Consider the following 21165-nt stretch of genomic DNA (forward strand, 5'->3'; position numbering starts at 1 on the left):
ATGATTCCGACTGACCGGACACCGATGCCGCATGGTAGAAGAGTTCCGCGTGAACTTCCGCGAGGAATTTCTTCCGGCCCATTACGAGTGGCGTTTGAGGAGAGCTGGAGCTTCGTACCCAGCATCCGGATGAGTCCCTGCTGGAATATGTTCGAGCAATAGACGAACTTTATCGTCTCGCAAACCCTCTCGCCACCGATGCAGAGAAAGTCGAGCGTGTCGCACAACAGGCGCACCCCACTTTCGCGGCCTACTTCAGAGGATGTAGGTTTAGAGACTTAGACGAACTCGCCGCCGAGGCGAAGCGCATCCAGGGGGACATCGTCGCGGTGCGAGCATACCATCCGCCTCCAGCCGCGGCGCTGTCACTCGAGCCTCGCTGCGCGTGGAATGGCGGCGCGATAACTACCCACTCGTCTAGAGTTGACGCGTCGGCATCGTTCGCGGAGCAGCAGGTCCAGCGTAGTTGGGAATTATCAGACCGTGCTTTGGACCCATACGCCTACGCACTGAGAACAGCACCGACTAATTGCGCACTCAGTGCGCCGTGACAGGAACGTGAGGCCGATGCGAGACTGGAGGAGCGGCACACGCCGAACGCAGTTCAAGGAAGCTACGGCGGGCCAGAGTGGAGCGACGGCCGCCGTAGCTCCACTCTTTTAATTTAAGAGAATGTCTTTTGGTCTGGTCGGAGCTCCCGCTACTTATCAAAGATCGATGGACCGAGTGCTAGGAGACGCAAAGTGGCAACATGCTCTTACATATCTGGACGACATAGTGGCTTATTCGAAAACATTCGAGGAGCACTTGCGCCACTTGAGAGACGTCCTAAACAGGCTGAGGTCTGCGGGTATCACGCTGAACCCGAACAAAGCTCAGATAGCTGCGAGCAGAATAGCGCTTTCGGATTCACGCTGGACAACGGCCGCATCCTGCCGAGTGAGGATAAACTCGAGGCTATACTGAGGTATCCGTCACCGAAAGATACCGGCGAACTGAGGCGCTTTCTGGGATTGGTGAACATTTATCGCCAATTCATTCCAGACTGCGCGGCAGTGCAAGTGCCTTTGATGAAGCTCTTGAGGAAAGATGAATGGTGGACTTGGGGTCAAGAGCAGGAGGCGGCACTGCATGGCCTCGCGAAGGTGCTCACTGACACGGCCGAATTGCAGCTGCCCGATTTGAATAGGGAGTTTGTGATTCAAACAGATGCAAGTGACCTAGGCTTAGGTGCAATTCTGCTTCAGGAGCACGGAGGCACTCTCCGACCGGTTGCGTTCGCAAGTCGTTCGTTGACGTCGGCCGAAAGGAACCACTCGGTGACAAAAAAGGAGTGCCTCGCGATAGTTTTCGCTCTGCCAAAGTTCGACTATTACGTCGATGGAGTGGCATTCAAGATTGAGACTGACCACATGGCTCTCATTTGGTTGAGGTTGAGGCGCTTGAGCGAGCCGAGTGGCCGCCTGGCACGTTGGGCACTGCTGCTGCAGCCAGACTTCACCGTGCGCTACCGCAAAGGAAAAAGCAATGCCGCAGCTGACGCACTTTCGCGAGCGCCAGTCCGAGGCGATGGAGAACCCGAAGTCATAGCCCGAGTAAGGGACGCGGAAGAACCGTCGATCCTGGGCGAGAGCGTGAACCACGTAGATGTGGTCGGTTCCGTAGGAGTCCTCTTCAGCAGAGAGGAGCTGTTCGAGGCTCAGCAGAAGGACCCGTTTTGTCGAAAAGTGCTCGACGAGCTCCGAGAGCAGGGTGGCGCAGCCGCCGCACACATGGAGGCAGCTGGTATTGCTGTCGGTGCTAAGCGCTCGCGAACAGTTGGTAATGCTGTGAGTGCGCTGGATTATCTGCTGAATTCCGACGGTGTCCTGCCGAGGTATATTCCCACCAAGGACGACACAAGTGAGGCGTTTAAGGTGGTGATACCACGCGCGTTGCGAGGAGCACTGCTACACTACTTTCACGACTCGTGCATCGCTGGGCATGCGAGCGGCCCCAAGACTTAAGTTGTGTCGCCTTGCTACCTGGCCAGGCATGAAGCGGGCCGTGATGCGCTATGCCCGCTCATGTCATGTGTGCCAAAGCGTGAAGCCCAGAGGTGGACGACCACCCGGCCTCACGCAGCCTATCGACAGCCAGACTCCCTGGAAAATCACAGCGTGTGACGTCATAGGACCGTATCCCACCACACCGAGCAGGAACAAATTCTTGCTTGTAGTCACAGATCACTTCAGTAAATGGGTCGAACTTTTCCCCTTGCGAAAACTGATGGCATGAGTGATCATGGATAAGTTGATCGAGGTTTTCACCAGATTTGGTGTACAAAACGGCGCGACAAAACAGCGCGACCGGGGGAGACCCGCTCTCTTGGGACGCCGGACACCTGCACTGCCTGGACGAAGCCACCTACCGCGACCCGTGAGTGACTTCGTTTGCCTGACCCACCCAGGCAACGAGGCAAGCCTATTTATTACTTTTACTGAGAGGACATCCCTCTGCGAGTGTTCGTTATTGCTGTTAGCCATAAACGTTGTTACAGTTGACGCCGCTGGTTGCCTTATTCGTTCGAACCCGACGTAGCCGCGATTCCCGCGCTATGGGTTGGGAGTACCAAGAAGCGACTGCGTGTGGCTAGTTCCAGAGCTCGCCTTCAGCCCTAGCTGCACGCAGAGTGGAACCCCCACACAACTTAAAGCCGCCATGACGGCCCACCAGGCTTGCTCTTCTCAGGCTGAAGACCTTTCTCTCGACCTGCTAGGCGTGCGCTCCTTTTTCAAGGAAGACCTTGGCTGCAAGGCTGCGGTTCTGGTCTATGGCACAATGTTGCGTTTGCCCGGTAAAGTTTTCATACCAGCTACTGTTGCAACACCAGATCAGACAGCTATGTTCCGCAGCTTCACTTCCTGTTTGCACGCTTGCATCCTTACCCTAGTAAAGTTGCATCCTCAAGTAATGTTTTTGTCAGCAAAGACATGACTACAGTGAGCCACGTTTTTATATGACGTGAAGGCATTTGATCATCTGTTACGATGGCCCTTTTAAGGTAATTGAGCGGACAGAAAAATCTGTTACCATCGACCTTAACGACGTGAAGAAGTCGTGGCGATAGACGGTCAAACCAGCCTACCTGGTAACCTCTCGACTTTACAACCACTGACACAACAGATCTACCCGATCGCCTGGCATCAAAAGCCGTTCCTTGGTCTCAGCTGCACTGCTGCTCTTCTCCCAAAAGGGGGTGGGGGAGCCCTCTGGCAGCCATCATCATATTCCTCGGCCACCTTTTATCTATGGAGCGCGCTGGCATGTGTGTCTCATGCCATGTGCCATGGGCTGCGAAGTTAGAAGAAAAAAAGAAGAATTAAAAAAAGGAGCTTCTGCTGCTGCCATCGATCCAAACGGTTCTCAGGCCTTTCACTCACTGACTAGCACATTGTCGTAGTGGACCTAACCTCAGTCCACATAGTTTACAAACCTGCTAAAATTTTTTATGTTGTAATCACTAAAAAGTAGAGGTCAGCTAGTTGCACTTAAAGGGACCCTGAAACGCTTTTGACGATTTTCTACAAACGTACTGAGTCGTTAGAGTAGGTCCTTCTGATCATTAATTGACACATCTAAGTGCCCCGCGTAAAGCGTGTAATTTATCATAAGGTTTTAAAAATGCACATCGCTGCCGATCGCAGCACACCGATCGGCAGAATTTTAAGCCGCCCCTACCCATATCACCGAAATCACCCATACGACGTCAGTGGGGCGAGCTATCCGATTGGCTGCCCAGGGCGCATGATTGATAATTTTTCCAACTTTATGGTAAACAAATGATCTTTGTAATAGTTGGAATGTTAGTTAATTTCTTTTTATGAAAAGAAAGTAACATAAAGAGAATGCACAAGAACAGTTTTTCTGTACACTTAAGCACTTCCGGCACACAGCAAATGTCGTCTGCTTGTGTTACAACGTACTCCATTTTGACGAGAGCTCCGCGGTCAGAGTCGGTCCTAGTCTTTTTGCGAGCACTATGATTCGACTTTGTTGCCTTGTGGACTGCAAACGTAGCGACTGGCAATATGTCAAGCTGTGACATCGTGTCCCTCTGCAAGGCAGCATACGAGTGAACTAGCTGCTGCGCATCGGACTGCCGCTATCCGATCGGCGCCAGGATTTGCGCGTTTGTGGCCATCACTTTACACCGGAAGAATACTAACGTAATAGCATTTCGCGAGTCCGGTATTAGGGCAAACGCAAGCGCAACGGGACAGAGCCTGGCTGCTTGACTGTGCCGTAACGGGATGAGTCATGAGATGAGCAGAAGGGCAAATGTGAATGGTCTGCACGGTGCAGCCACCTGGTGGCACAGAGCTCAAGCATACACAATAGCAGCAACGAAGTGTATTCTTCTTTGCTGCTGGTGTGTATTTTTTGCAAGAGTGTAATCATCAACACATTGTTTTTACAAATGTTTAAAATGTTTTACACTTGGTTAGAGCAATATTAGCACTTTGTTTGGCTGGTTAAGCGCCGCGCCAACAAGTGTATGGACCGTGCAGACCGATCAGGCCGCTCACGTACGTCTACGCTAAAGTTCCTTCATCAGCATGAGTTTATGCCTCCAGTCATTTGCCGAAATGACCAGCTTGCCTGTGGTTACCGGAATACAACACACATTTGGCGCTACGACAGAATGCTCGCAACGCACGCTGCTTCGATAGCTCTCGCTTGGGGTCGACGGCCAAGCGGCTAGCGGAGAGGTCTCGCGCGGGTGGGGGCGAGCTCCAAAACAACCGGAAGTGGACAATGTGGCGTCGCATCGTGACGCAAACCAGTGAAGGCGAAGCTTAGCCCCGCTCGCTTGGTGAACGAGTTGAGGAGGAAAAGCATGGCTAGGGAGGAGGGTAACTTCTAATCGCTTGTAGCTCCATTAATACCTAACGCTTCACTTAAATTGTGGTGCGAATGTTCTACTTAAGCTGTACCCTACACGTCTACAAAATTTGTCCGAACTGTTACAGGGGCCCTTTAATTACTTTAACACAAACAATCGCCCAGGAACTATTGACTATGATTGCCAATGTAAGCATATAGCCCTAAAGAACGTAATTTCACACATGACAGTTCTCTCCCCGCAACTTGGTTTGCGCGAGAGCCTATGCCGTTTCCCTCAGCATCTTTGTATGTTGCAAGTTCAACCACCAATCATCAGCCACTGACCTCCACTAACCACGAAAACGGTGGAAAGAGGCAGAGAAAGCTATTCACATTAAAGGTACTTATGACTGGCATGAACAATGCCTATCAATGTACAGTGAATGCTGTTCGCGCAAAGCCGTACATTATTTTTTCATTCTTAGTGCCATTTAGAGAAGTTAGCTGTTATTAACTCACTGTAGAATAAACACGACACTACTTCCTCAGTTGCTGCATGTTTGTCAGTTTTCCACATACAGTGGGATCTTGCTAAAAAGCATCAAGGAACTGAAGAAAAATGTTCTGTTTAACAATTGTTCCGTTTACTGAGAGAGATGTGCAGGAGTGCAGCACTGTATGCCATACATAGTCTTATACAGTCTGTCAGAAATGCAAGGCATCAAAAAGTGAACATAGTAGTTAGTTTGTCCCGTGGTCTGAGCGTGGCCGGGAACTTCTGGACCCACTGGGTTTTGCTAGTTTCAATTTAGAGAAGATACCGGTGACGTATCATAAAAAAAAAAAGTGCCCAATCTCAAAACACCCTACGACTTCTTAAACGTATCTCTAACCGACGAGGGGGACTCAAAGAAGAAAGCCTTCTCTGCCTCGTCCAATCCTTTGTCATATGTCACATTACCTACGTTGCTGCGTACCTCAACTGGTACCAGGCTGAGCAAAACAAGCTCAACACCCTCATACGAGGGGTCTACAAGCAAGCACTTGGCCTCCCGCATTGCACCAGCACTGAACTCTTCAACCAACTGGGAGTTCACAACAACCTTTGCGAACTCATTGAAGCCCAACAACACTCTCAGCTTGAACGGCTCATTCTTACTGAAACGGGACGCTTTATTCTATCCATGCTTGGCTTCACCTACCATCAGCAACAGGGCCCCAAACAACCGATCCCGACCGACATCCGTAGCTGGATCTACAAAGACCCTATCCCTAGAAACATGCACCCTGAATATAACAGGGCCCGGCGCCAAGCTCGAGCCGGAGCTATCATAAAAGCCCTTGCTCACGTACCTGGCGTCACATTTGTTGATGCAGCCCAATATTCCCATGGCACACGATTTGTGGCTGTCGCCACACGCGATGGAGTCCTACACCACGCCTCCAGCGTCACTACCCCCACTGCCGAGACGGCTGAAGAAGTGGCCATCGCCCTGGCCACTTTAGATCCCACCTTTCACACCATCGTGTGCGACTCTCGCTCAGCCGTCACTAACTTCAACAAAGGCTGTATTTCTCCCCAAGCTCTTCGCATCCTCTGCCAGGCACCCCACTACCACCCTGCGTCTGCTTCAAACAAATACGTACCCTTCACCCGCCCGCCTCCTCCATATTTCCAGACGCCTACACTACCCCCATCTGCCGGTGCTGTGGCATTCACCCGGCTACGCTTCCGCATATGCTGTGGGAGTGCCCAGCACAGTACACACAGACTAACACCACAACTCTCTCGTCGAGGTTGCATGAGGCTCTGCGGAGCTCCGCCCTCAACAACCGAACCTGGGCGACCCAGCACGCCCGTGAAGCGGCGGCGAGGCAAGCCCTCGACGTCCCTTCGTGGGAGGCTTAGGCCCGACCATCATAAAGTGCTGGTTGTACAATAAAAATTTATTCCTCCTCCTCCTCGCTCTTACTGCTTGATTTGGTGGCTGAATTAACACAAGCTTGTGCTGGTAGTCCAAATTGTCAAACTGCAAGGCGTCCAATATTTGAATCGTTCTTATTTTGGCCGCCAAACTGTCCGGACTGCATATGCTATGCATTAAATATCTATCAAATTTTTGCTTGCGTGAGTCTTTGCCACCACTTTAGGATGGCTTTGTGCATATAAGACAGGTGCCACAAAAAGAATATATTATAGCATTTTCTGAAAAAAAAAAACAATAATTTAGAGCTCGCTTTTATGGTTCCATTTACTCGGAGGCAAAAATTTTGCTTCTGAGACCAGTTTTTTTTTTTTTGAATTATTCGAATAAAGAAAACCAACCAATTTCACGACGTGACAACACATGTGCCCTGCCCTAGTGGATTAGTCGCCAAATATTTTAGAAGGGTCGCACGGTCCACTGTGCCGCCCAATCTTGAGAGAAAATCCTCCAATGAAAGAATGGAAAAAAACCACATGGACACACACACTGCTGCCAACACTTATGCCGTGTACTGCGCTGCAACTGCACTGTTAGCTCTATATCGCTGCAGTGCCGAAAGTGTGTGTAGTGTAAGACTCGAACTCCACTTTCAAACAGAAGGCAGCTAGGACTTCATCTGGAATGCACCGTGAGCCTTGCAGTTGCCACCTTTCATTGATGAGCTGCCACAGCATTGGTCCTCACTGGCTAGTGGTGGTAGCATGTGCCCGGTGCAATATACTTGCTCGATACGAGACCGATACGACGCTGACGGCGATTGGCCAACTAACCAGCACAGTGTATCGCTGAGACCATTTTATTAAACCACGCCAACAACGACGCAACCGACGAGTGCGAGTTGTCGTAATGCGATGGGCTTTCCTGTCGATGGCACTAACAAAATGTGTCGACCATCGTTCAACTAATACACACGCAATTGACTGCCATACCGAGAATGCAATAGCTGCAGAGCCTCCCCTTGTATATATAATTATTTGGACCCAAAATGAGTTGAAACATGCTTTTGAAGTTAAAATGCACAAAATCCAGCCCTCTAAAGTCATGCACATGAAGTTTTAGCCTATGTCAATCTTGCTCAGCGAAAGTTAGATCTAGTGCTGTCAAGTTCCAGTGCCGGGCGTGCTACGAGTGGACCCGAACTTATATATTAGCAGTTAGGACAAAGGAAAGTGCTTTCGCAGTTCGGTTCTGGCCTTAGCGATTTGTAATCACCTATTCTTCACTTTGCATGGCACACACCCAAGTGGCGACACAGTGCAGTACGAACATGTGTACGTCACTGTTTCCGAATGCTGCAAGTCCCATTCGCTAGGTAGATGGGTGGGTCTGCATGTGTTACTATGCTGACACACTTAGTCCCAGAGATGCACTATTTATCCCTACGTCAAATGGGAAACGAGTACAGAGCAGCAGCCTCGCTCAAGGGCGTTTTCGCAAGAGGTCCCTCCACAGCCCATAAACAAGCGCTTATACAAGCACACAGGGAAAACAATAAGTGTTTCTATCACAGCTTCTGTCTGCATTTTCTCAATTTTTTTATGATCACCAATCGGCGACTACGACTAACTAACATGATGACCAAAACTGAAACTTTATACCCCTGGCTAGCATTCTGTGGCGATAGAGGTCTGATTTGGGGTGGTCATGCAGGAAATGGAGTAGGCAGATTTGAGTGACGCTCACGGTTACCATGGGATATTTGTGGTTAAAACGTTGCACGAGAGCAAGTCACTTGTCATCATGATGGACAGTCATAATGGCAACTAGACATGGTGCACATGCACAATAGGTTTGGAAAATTACACATGCTGTTCGCCATGCTTAAATAGACCATATTATTTATTCACTCAGCTGACAATGTGGCTCTTCTTCCCAACTGTCTCATAATAGAAAGACTGCCTGCTCGAGTCACCTAGAGCTGGTACACATAGTATGCAAACTCATAAGACTTATATGTAATGCATTGTATAACATAAGAACAATACTTTTTTTTCCCTGCAGCCAAGTTACAACATGCCTCCAAGCATGCACGCTCCAAAGAAAAAAAAAATTATGGGGTTTTATGTGCCAAAACCACTTTCTGATTATGAGGCACATCGTAATGAAGGACTCCGGAAATTTCGACCACCTGGGGTTCTTTAACGTGCACCTAAATCTAAGTATACATGTGTTTTCGCATTTTGCGCCCATCGAAATGCGCCTGCCGTGGCCGGGATTCGATCCCGCAACCTCGTGCTCAGCAGTCTAACACCATAGCCACTGAGCAACCATGGCGGGTAACTCCAAAGACACTGCAGCTTGAATTACAAGTCTAAACATTAGCCAATGCACGGCTATTGCTGTGTGGTTGGCACTGTATGCACAAATCGCAGTAAATTTAGCAACAGCATGCAAAATTGTGTTTTAGAGCAGGCTTGCACAACTTGAACGTTTGGCGCAGGGTGCAGCATTTTCACTTCTGCACACTGTGCGAACAAACCTGGCTGGTTTTTGTCTGCGACTTGTTCACCTATGTCTCTGAGGTGTCTCTATATGTTCCACCATTCACTAGTCTTGCAGTACTTGTTTTACTGCCAGCCTGTGCCTCCCCATTTTTACTTCCTTCAGGATGACAATTTGGATGAATTCTGTCTTTAATGCTTGCCGCTCTATTTGCAAAATGTTTGCCACTGATTTCACATTTCATGGAATTATTTCAGAAAATTTTCAAAAGTGATATGTGCCATGCACGTCATGGTGTGGTTCTGGCTATGACAGCAGTCTCTTTTCCTTCTGTAATTCCTTCTGCAATAATGCGTAAATCAATATCTGTCTCTGGTGTTCCATTACTGCTGGTGGAGACAGACATCACAGAAACAGTTCAGCTCAACTGCTGAGAACAAACATTTCCGGACCTGACATCCTTGCAAACACACTGGCACATGCTTTACCCCCTGGTGAGCACACACTTTTTAGTGCCAGCCTTGTCTGCAGTTGTAACACGCACCTTTGCACCATCTCCTCTTGCTCCTTGACCATGTGCGCCAGCTGCTGGAAGATGGAGCCCAGCTCCACAATGGTACTCTCAATGCTTGCCATGGTGTCAGCACGACTTTGGATGTACGCATCCTGCACATATACAACAGCAATACCCAGTTGCTACACGTTACCTTTTAACACTGTTATTACAATATGGGGCAGCCATCGTTCGGAAAGTCAGCCATTGAAAAACAGTCAGAGGAGGATTGGCAGCAGAAGCAGCAACAGGAGGCGACACTTACCTTTCATCTATTCTGCAGATTCTGCAGATGCGCAATGACTTTCCGGAAGACGGTGGGCGGTTGCATCGTACCTTGAGTGCAACCGCATCAACACACCCAGCAGCTGCATCGCTGCCTGCCTGGACTGCCTACGACTGATTGCGGGAACCACATGGATCTATGCCACGTCGGTTACTCTGCAAACCCTTTATAAGGAGCATTGCTGGCCCTTCGCCATCATTTGGCAGCAGAGACAGCAACAGGAGCTGAAACTTACCTTTCATCTATTGTGCAGGTTGGAAATTCTTTATTTTTTATTGCTTATTGTCTGCTTTTCTGCTCTGCTGCCCTGCTGCCAACTGTTGCCTGAGGTGCTCGTACTTTTGCGTGTTTGCCCTGTGTTTCTGCTGTTATTCAACGTCAGGAATGAACTTAAACGGGAAATCGCAGATGTCAAACGTAAGTTCCGTAAGGAACTTTGACAACTGGGCAAAGTGTACAATTCACTAGTGAACAGCACGAGGCTTTGAAAGCAGAATGTGAAGCATTTAGAAAAGAAAATGCCTACCTAAAAGCAGCACAAGAGCCTCTTCTGCAAGAAATTGAGAAGCTGAGAAAGCAAGTGTGTCAGAACTCATTAAAGGGACCCTGAAACGGTTCTGACGATTTTGTACAAACGTACTGAGTTGTTAGAGTAGGTCCTTCTGATCATTAATTGATGCATCTAAGTGCTCCACGTAAAGTGTGTAATTTATTACAATGTACATCGCTGCCGATCGCAGAACACTGCTCGGCAGAATTTTCAGCCGCCCCTACCCATATTGACGTAAATCACCCAATTGACATCAGTAGGGCGAGCTATCCAATTGGCTCACCAGAGCGCGTCATCGATAATTTTTCCACTTTTATGGTGAACAAATGATGTTTGTAATAGTTGGAATGTTAGTTAATTTGTTTCCATAAAAAGAAAGTAACAGAAAGAGAATGCACAAGAATAATTTCTCACAACACTTAAGCACTTCCAGCACACAGAAAGCATCATCTGCCTTTGTTTCAACATTCTCCATTTTGACGAGAGCTCCGCGGTCAGAGTTGGTCTCAGTCTTCTCACGAGCACTATGATTTGACTTTGTTGCGTTGTGGACTGAAAACGTAGTGACTGGCCATATGTCAAGCTGCGATGCCGTGTCCCTCTGCAAGGCAGCAGACAAGCGGACTGGCTGCAGCGCATCGGACTGCTGCTACCTGATTGGCGCCAGGATTTGCATGTTTGCGGCCGTCACTTTACACCGAAAGATTACTAACGCAATAGCATCTCACGAGTCCGGTATTAGGGTAAATGCAAGCATATGGGGAGAGGGCATGGCTGTTTGACTGTGTCATTTCACGGGATGAGCAGAAGTGCAAATGTGAATGGTGTGCATGGTGCAGCCACCTGGTGGCACAGAGCTCAACCACACACAGTAGCAGTAATGAAATGTATTCTTTGCTGCTGGTGCAAATTTCTCGCAGGAGTGTAACCGTTAACATGTTGTTTTTGTAAATGTTTAAAATGTCTTACACTTGGTTAGAACAATATTAATTCTTTCTTTGGCAGTATTGTTACGTAGGAAGACGCAGACGAAAAGCTATGTACAAGTATATTTACAAGAAAATACGTTGCGCTTGGCCAAGAGGCAACAGCCCCCGCAAGCTTTTAATCGTCGTCGTCGTCTTCACACTGCTCGCCTTTTCGTGATCGCACATATTGTTCCGTAGCACTACCCCCGGCTGCAAAAGCGCAGTCCCGGAGCGACTAAAGATCGGACTCGGAAGCAGTGCAGTAGGCCTTGAGCTTACTGACATGCACGACATCACGAGATGCCAGAGGAGAGGACGAGGTTGAACCCACAGGAGCAATTTCGTAAGTCACAGGCATCACCTGGCGCAGCACGCGGTAGGGCCCTGTGTACCGCAAAAGGAGCTTCTCTGAAAGTCCAACGTGACGAGAGGGCGACCACAGGCGCACGAGCGCACCAGGCGAAAACTGTACGTCACGATGGCGGGCGTTGTACTGACACTGCTGAGTGGTTTGTGAGGCCGTCAGTCGAGCACGGGCAAGCTGGCGTGCATGGTCGGCGAGGGCGATGGCGTCGCGTGCATACTCGCTTGTTGAGATCGAAGCAGGAGGAAGTGCCGTGTCTAGGGGCAAGGTAGGTTCACGACCGTACAGTAGATAAAATGGAGAAAATCCGGCAGTGTTGTGCCGAGAAGAATTGTACGCAAATGTTACGTAAGGAAGGGCAATGTCCCAGTCGTGGTGGTCTTTGGAAACGTACTTGGAAAGCATATCGGTAAGAGAACGGTTTAACCACTCTGTCAGGCCATTGGTTTGAGGATGGTACGAGGTAGTCAGTTTGTGTTGAATGGAGCAGGAATGCACAATGTCAGCGATAACTTTTGAGAGGAAGTTTCGACCACGGTCAGTAAGCAGCTGTCGCAGGGCGCCATGAAGCAAGATAATGTCACGCAAGAGAAAGTCCGCGACGTCAGTGGCGCAACTGGTAGGGAGAGCCCGAGTGATAGCGTATCGGGTGGCGTAATCAGTCGCGACGGCTACCTATTTGTTCCCAGAGGATGATGTGGGAAAGGGACCGAGCAGGTCTAATCCAACACGAAAGAACGGTTCCACAGGGACGGTGATCGGCTGGAGATGACCGGCAGGTAGCACCTGAGGTGTTTTCCGAGGCTGGCAGGGATCACAGGCAGCAACATAGCGTCGAACGGAGCGAGCGAGACCACGCCAATACAAGCGGCGGTGGACGCGGTCGTACGTGCGGGTTACCCTAAGATGTCCTGCAGTGGGTGCATCATGCATCTCAAAGAGCACAGTCTGTCGTAGCTGTTTTGGCATGACAAGAAGAAGATCAGAGCCGTCAGGGAGGAAGTTCGTTCGATACAGAATGCCGCCCTGGAGGACATATCGGCGAACGAATGCGTCAGTAGGTGTAGAGCGCCGACGCTCAATAAGTGCTCGCAGCAATAGGTCTCGGTACTGCTCATTGGCGATGTTAGCGAAGGCAGACACAGAGAAAATGCCGTTGGCGCTACTACTGTCGGCGTCGTCAGGCTCGTCGACCGGGTAGCGAGACAGGCAGTCAGCGTCCTTGTGTAGTCGACCAGATTTATAGGTGACAGTATATGAAAAATCATGGAGGCGTAAGGCCCAGCGACCAAGTCTTCCTGTAGGATCTTTCAGTGAGCATAACCAGCAAAGCGCGTAATGGTCTGTGACAACGGAAAAGGGTCGGCCAAATAAGTATGGGCTAAATTTCGCAACCGCCCAAACTAGGGCCAGACATTCACGCTCAGTGATGGAATTGTTGCGCTCCGCGGGTGAGAGGAGCCTGCTGGCATAAGCGATAACACGGTCGTGGCCACGCTGGCGCTGTGCCAGTACTGCGCCAATTTGGTGATCGCTGGAATCAGTACGGACTTCGGTAGGCGCAGAAGGATCGAAATGGGCCAAAACGGGAGGCGTTGTGAGAATGTCGATTAGATGTGAGAATGCAGAGGCCTCGTTATCGCCCCACTGGAAAGGGGCGTCTTTTTTCAAAAGCTCGGTTAGTGGTCGTGCTATTGCGGCGAAATTTCTCACGAAACGGCGGAAGTACGAACAAAGGCCGATGAAGCTGCGCACAACCTTGACACACTTCGGAACAGGGAAGTGCACAACAGCATGGATCTTGCCTGGGTCCGGTTGCACTCCGTTCGCGTCAACGAGATGTCCAAGGAAGGTAGTCTGGCGACGGCCGAATTGACACTTCGATGCGTTGAGTTGCAGACCGGCTCGACGAAAAACGTCCAGGACTGCTGAGAGGCGCTCGAGGTACGTAGCGAACGTTGGGGAGAATACTGACACGTGTACTTATCTTTATCGGGCAACCACGTTTTCGCCGCCTAACAAATGTAATCGCACAGCGTGGGATGCGCCTGCATGTATCCGAAGTTTCTGGAAAGTTATCGATGCTTCTATCCGCTGTCTGTTGTCGCCGAACCTTATGTTATCTGATTTCATCACCTGACGCGAATGGTGTAGAACTTTGTGGAAGGCACGCGGGTCCGAACGATTAGTCTGGAACATTCGACGACTGTTCTTTAAAAGCCGACGCGCTTGACCCGCTGATCAGATTTCCGGCGATCGCCGACCGTGTTCGCCGCTATCGTTGTGCTACAAGTGTAGCCTGTTTTTGTGGGCACAGGTTGGCCCAATAAAAGCTAGTTTTGTATTCCACCGTATTGCTGCTTTCTTCCCCGTCACTACCACGTGACATCTGGTGGAGGTGCTTTACGTTCATGTACTGGACACCCCCGACAAGCCGTAATTCAAACCCGGACCGCAAAGAGAACACCAACCTAGTCCCGGACCATCGAGCAAGCCGCCGTCTTCAACAGCTGCCCCCGGAGCACGGACTTCTACCTGAGAAGACCAAGAAGACTGTGGCTAAGTCAACCCCAATGGCAGCCCCAGCGTCGCCCATCGTGCTGCAGCAGCTCAGGAAACCCCCGACGTTCCACGATTCCACATTTGAGGACCCGGAAAGCTGGCTGGAAACGTATGAGAGGGTCGCTACGTTTAACAGCTGGGCAAGCGACAACAAGCTGCGACATGTCTATTTCGCATTGGAGGACGCCGCCAGGACGTGGTTCGAGAATCGAGAAGCCACCTTGACGACCTGGGAACTTTTCCGTAGCGGCTTCCTGCAGACATTCACAAGTGTCGTACGCCGAGAACGAGCCCAAGCACTACTAGAAACCCGAGTGCAGCTGCCTAATGAGACCACCGCGATTTTTACAGAAGAAATGAGCCGCTTATTCCGCCACGCCGACCCGGAAATGTTTGAGGAAAAGAAAGTCCGGCTACTGATGCGTGGTGTAAAAGAGGAACTTTTCGCCGGTATGGTACGAAGCCCACTGAAGACTGTCGACGAGTTTCTTCGCGAGGCCACTAGCATCGAGAAGACACTCGAGATGCGAAACCGGCAATTCGACCTCCGCACCAACTCTACAAGCTATGCCGGAGTTCAATCACTGGCCTCCGACGACCTGCGCGAGGCTATCAGGGCAGTCGTACGAGAAGAGCTTTAAAAGATCTTCCCGTCGTCGCAGCCTCAAGTGACCTCGATCGCTGACATCGTCAAAGATGAGGTTCAGCGGTCGCTTGGAGTTCCAGAGGTGCAACCTCAATTACCGCAACCCCAGCCAGAAGCGATGACCTACGCCGCCGTCGCACGCCGTCAAGGTCCTCCTCCGCGACCGCGCCAGGGCCCTGTAATGCCGCAATTCCGTCGTCCGCCGCCGCCAGCACATCCACCCGTCGCCCAGCGCACCTACGCGAGGAAGACGGACATTTGGCGAGCCCCCGACCACCGCCCGCACCGCTATCACTGCGGAGAAGCCGGCCATGTGTATCGCCGATGCCCATACCGCGATTTGGGATTGAGAGGGTTCACCGTCAACGCGCCGTGTCCACAGCTTGGAGAGCGCCCACGTGACATCGCCGACTACCTCGCCGCTACTCAATGGAGCTCTCAACGACCGTCGCGTTCGCCATCACCAGGCCGCTACCTGTCGCCGCAGCGCCGACCATACACTGGCCCAGCCCGGGGCCGGTCAGCGAGCCCATATCCGGAAAACTAAAAGCAGCAACCGATGGAGGTGCGGTTGCTGTTCGCCGAACTGACGAAGATCCTCCGCCGCCGCCGAAGACGACGAAGAGACCATCTCGACGACATAATAACGACACGCCGCCGTCCCAACGAAGTCAGGAAGCCAAGATTACACAGACAAAAGACGACGCGACATACCAGCTTCAGTTCAACACGACGCAGCCGTGATCCGACACCAAGACCGAACTGCAACGCAAGACAAAGAACCACCGACCTCGACGTGCTTCTAGACGGCCACGCAGTCACCGCCTTAGTGGACACAAGCGCCGATTACTCCGTCATGAGTGGACACATCGCCGCCCAGTTGAAGAAGGTTAAGACTGCATGGGAAGGCCCTCAAATTCGGACCGCTGGAGGACACCTGATTACGCCGACTGGAATGTGCACGGCAAGAATTACCATTCACGACCGGACTTACCCTGTCACCTTCGTTATCGTCGAACAGTGTTCACGAGACGTCATTCTCGGCATGGACTTCCTCATCCAACACGGCGCAGTCATCGACCTGAAGTCGAAGTCAATAACGCTGTCGGAAGATCATGCGATACCGCCGGAGAGCCCTCGTAGTCACCACGCCTTGAGTGTGCTCGAAGATCAAGTGAGCATCCCGCCTCGCTCCAGCATTGTCATTTCGGTCGGCATCGAAACACCCGCTGACGTAGCAGGCGTCATCGAAGACGACCAACGTCTACTGCTAGACCGTGAAATTTGCGTCGCAAGAGGGATCACTCGACTGCACAGAGGAAACACGAAAGCGTTGCTGACAAACTTCAGCCAGGAGTTCAAGCACATGAACAAGGGCACGACGATCGCGTACATCGAGGAAATTCTGGAGACAAGTAATGCGTTTGTCCTCTTGGATTCCGCCACATCTACCCCGACGACGATGGTTCCCGAACCAGACTACGACATTAATCCAAGTCTCCCCGTGATTAAGCAACAGCAGCTCAGAACTCTGCTCCGACGATACAAAGGCTGCTTTTCGACGTCCTCGAGGATTAGACAAACACCAGTCGCCAAGCATCGCATAATCACTGAGGAGTGCGCTCGACCACTCCGCCAGAGCCCTTACCGAGTTTCGCCGCGAGAACATGCAGCTATAAGAGAACAAGTCGACGAAATGCTGCGCAACGACATCATCCAGCCGTCGAAAAGCCTGTGGGCATCCCCTGTTGCCCTGGTAAAGAAAAAGGACGGAACCCTACGTTTCTGCGTCGGTTATCGTCGTCTGAACAAGATCACGAAGAAGGACGTATACCCCCTCCCACGAATAGACGACGCATTGGATCGGCTCTGCAACGCTAAATACTTCTCGTCAATGGACCTCAAGTCTGGCTATTGGCAAATAGAAGTTGACGAAAGAGATCGCGATAAGACTGCCTTCATCACCCCAGACGGCCTCTACGAGTTCAAGGTTATGCTATTCGGACTGTGCTCGGCGCCTGCAATGTTCCAGCACGTGATGGACACGGTTTTAGCAGGATTGAAGTGGCAGACCTGTCTCGTTTACTTGGATGACGTCGTCGTCTTCGCCGGAAATTTCGACGATCACCTGAGGCGGCTTGCGACATTACTAGAGGCCATCAAGTCATCAGGGCTTACTCTGAAGCCAGAAAAGTGCCGCTTCGCTTACGATGAGCTTCTGCTGCTAGGTCACGTGATCAGTAAGTCTGGAGTCCGCCCCGACTCGCATAAGACAGCTGCCATTGCAAAGTTCCCGCAGCCCATCGACAAGAAGGCAGTGCGTAGATTTCTTGGCATGTGTGCCTACTACAGGCGATTTGTCAAGGACTTTTCACACATCGCTAAGCCGCTGACAAAGCTAACTAAATGTGACGTCTAGTTCAAGTGGGAAACACCGCAGGCCGACGCATTTCAAGAACTGAAACGACGTATGCAGTCGCCGCCCGTACTTGCACACTTCGACGAGCACGCCGATACCGAAATACACACTGACGCCAGTAGCCTAGGCCTCGGTGCCGTCCTAGTCCAGAGAAAAGATGGACATGAACACGTGATAGCTTACGCTAGCCGGTCATTGTCAAAAGCGGAAGGCAATTATCCTACAACAGAAAAGGAATGCCTCGCCATCGTTTGGGCTACTGCGAAATTTCGTCCTTACCTCTATAGCAGGCCATTCAAAGTGGTCAGCGACCATCACGCGTTGTGTTGGCTGGCTAACTTAAAGGACCCTTCAGGACGGCTGGCACGGTGGAGCCTCAGACTACAAGAATACGACATCACTGTAACATACAAGTCCGGACGAAAACACTCAGATGCCGATTGCCTATCACGTGCCCCCATTGACCCGCCGCCGCAAAATGACGAGGATGACGACGCCTTCCTTGGCATAATAAGCGCGGAAGACTTCGCCGAACAACAACGACGGGACCTGGAGCTAAAAGCCCTAGTCGAGTATTTGGAAGGGCACACCGACGTTGTCCCTAGGGCATTTAAGCGTGGATTACCTTCATTCACGCTTCAAAACAACCTACTCGTGAAGAAGAACTTCTCACCAGTCCGCGCCAGCTACCTTCTTGTTGTTCCGTCGGCGCTGCGTCCAGAAGTACTGCACACCCTACATGACGATACGACCGCTGGGCACCTCGGTTTCTCCCGGACGCTATCGAGGATACAAGACAGGTATTACTGGCAGCACCTAACCGCCGATGTCGCCCGTTACGTCAAGACATGCCGAGACTGTCAGCGACGCAAGACACCACCGACAAGGCCAGCGGGATTACTACAGCCGATCAAGCCTCCTTACCGACCTTTTCAGCAGATCGGGATGGACTTGTTAGGACCGTTTCCGACATCAACATCCCGAAATAAGCAGATCATCGTGGCGAAGGACTATCTCACCCGCTTCACTGAAACTAAAGCTCTACCGAAAGGCAGCGCAGCCAAAGTGTCGAAATTTTTAGTCGAGAACATCCTGCTGCGACATGGTGCTCCCGAAGTCCTCATCACCGACAGAGGAACGGCTTTTACAGCAGAGCTCACGCAAGCCATTCTGCAATACAGCCAGACAAGTCACAGGAGGACAACTGCCTACCATCCGTAGACGAATGGTCTCACGGAGCGCCTGAACAAGACCCTCGCCGACATGCTAGCAATGTACGTCGACGTCGAGCACAAGACGTGGGATGCGGTCCTGCCGTACGTAACATTCGCTTACAACACGGTGGTGCAAGAAACAACACAGATCACGCCATTTAAGCTGGTTTACGGCAGGAACCCAACGACGATGCTCGACGCCATGCTGCCGCACGTCACTGACGAGGAAAATCTTCACGTCGCTACCTATCACCAGCGCGCAGAAGAAGCCCGACAGCTCGGCCGCCTGCGAATCAAGAACCAGCAGAGGACTGACAGCCGACACTACAACCTCCGACGACGCTTCGTCGAGTACCAGCCCGGTGACCGTGTTTGGGTTTGGACCCCTATACGCCGACGAGGACTGAGCGAGAAGCTTTTGCGTCGCTATTTCGGACCGTACAAGATCATCCGACGTATTGGCGCACTAGACTATGAGGTCGTGCCAGACGGCATTTCGCTATCACAGCGGCGCCGCTCACGACCTGAAATAGTCCACGTTGTGCGACTCAAGCCGTACTACCAGCGTTAATGAACTTTGGGGCTTCGCGTAACTGACCTTTGGACTTTGTTTCTTTTCGTTGTTTTGTTACTTATGTTTATTAAGTGTCCTTTTGTGTTTCACTCTCTTATATTTGTAGCATCATGACGATGCTCTTTAAGAGGGGGGTATTGACACGTGTACTTATCTTTATCGGGCAACCACGTTTTCGCCGCCTAACAAATGTAATCGCACAGCGTGGGATGCGCCTCCATGTATCCGAAGTTTCTGGAAAGTTATCGATGCTTCTATCCGCTGTCTGTTGTCGCCGAACCTTATGTTATCTGATTTCATCACCTGACGCGAATGGTGTAGAACTTTGTGGAAGGCACGCGGGTCCGAACGATTAGTCTGGAACATTCGACGACTGTTCTTGAAAAGCCGACGCGCTTGACCAGCTGATCAGATTTCCGACGATCGCCGACGGTGTTCGCCGCTATCGTTGTGCTATAAGTGTAGCCTGTTTTTGTGGGCACAGGTTGGCCCAATAAAAGCTAGTTTTGTATTCCACTGTATTGCTGCTTTCTTCCCCGTCACTACCACGTGACAATACGATAACGTCGTCCAAGTAGCACAGGCACGTGGACCATTTGAAACCATGAAGAAGGGAGTCCATCACGCGTCCAAAGTGGCAGGGGCGTTACATAGACCGAACGGCATCACTTTGAATTGATAAAGATCGTCGGGTGTTACAAAAGCAGTCTTCTCGCGGTCGAGATCGTCCACGGCAATTTGCCAGTAGCCGGAGCGAAGGTCAATAGAGGAGAAATAGCGAGCACCGTGGAGTCAGTCAAGGGCGTCATCAATCCGAGGTAGGGGATACACATCCTTTTTGGTAACCCTGTTAAGGTGCCGATAGTCCACGCAAAAGCGCCATGAGCCATCCTTCTTTTTGACCAGTACAACAGGTGACGCCCATGGACTATATGATGGGTCAATAATGTTCTTAGCAAGCATTTTGCGAACTTCTGCGTGAATAACTTGACGCTCAGCTGGTGACACTCGATACGGGCGGCGATGAATAGGAGGGGCATCGCCGGTATTAATGCGATGTTTGACACCTGTTTTTTGGGCCAAAGGACGATCGTTAAAGTAAAAAATATCGTGGTAGGAAAACAATGCGGTAGAGTTCACGAGCGTGCTCGGACGGCAAGTCGGGCGCAATCATTTTCTGTAAGTCAGCGATGGTACAATTTGCCGACTGCGATGGTAGAGGAGTATCGGATGAAGTGTTGTCTACTGCAACGGAGGCTACTGAGTGATCCTCGAATGAGCAAAGCTGGGCCAGAGACATCCCGCGTGGCAGCACTTGTGTCGTCAAGCCAAAGTTGACCACTGGCAGGCAGACGCAATTCGCCGTAATAGACAAAACTGTATGAGGTACTGTGATCCCGTGTGTAAGGAGGATGTCTTGCATAGGAGCCGCGATGTAGTGACCGTCGGGGACTGGTGGGGATGACACTAGGTCAACGTAGGTCAGTGCCAAAGGTGGCAAGCGAACGAAGTCGACGGAACTGTGGCGACTGGGGTGTGGTTCAGCAGGATCCAGAACAGGCAGGTCAAGGCAGAGAGTACTGGCAGAACAATCGATGAGAGCAGAATGTGCGGAGAGGAAGTCTAAGCCAAGGATGATGTCGTGGGGACAGTGGGCGATGACTGTGAATTGCATGATTGTTGAGCGATCGGCGAAGGAGACGCGCGCGGTACACATACCAATTACCGGGGCT

The 21165-nt window shown here is 51.0% G+C and overlaps 1 protein-coding gene across 1 annotated transcript in view; it reads right to left on the reverse strand.

The window, feature by feature from the left end:
• The window catches only part of Syx5 (syntaxin 5), a 177117-nt gene that overhangs the window by 16190 nt on the left and 139762 nt on the right, over positions 1 to 21165 (reverse strand). The window contains exon 9 of the mRNA XM_050182368.3: positions 9841 to 9962. Coding sequence (XP_050038325.1) covers positions 9841 to 9962 — 122 coding nt within the window. The remainder of the gene's footprint in view (positions 1 to 9840; positions 9963 to 21165) is intronic.

Source organism: Dermacentor andersoni, chromosome 7 (genome assembly GCF_023375885.2).
Source record: "Dermacentor andersoni chromosome 7, qqDerAnde1_hic_scaffold, whole genome shotgun sequence".
Classification (NCBI taxonomy): Eukaryota; Metazoa; Arthropoda; class Arachnida; order Ixodida; family Ixodidae; genus Dermacentor; species Dermacentor andersoni.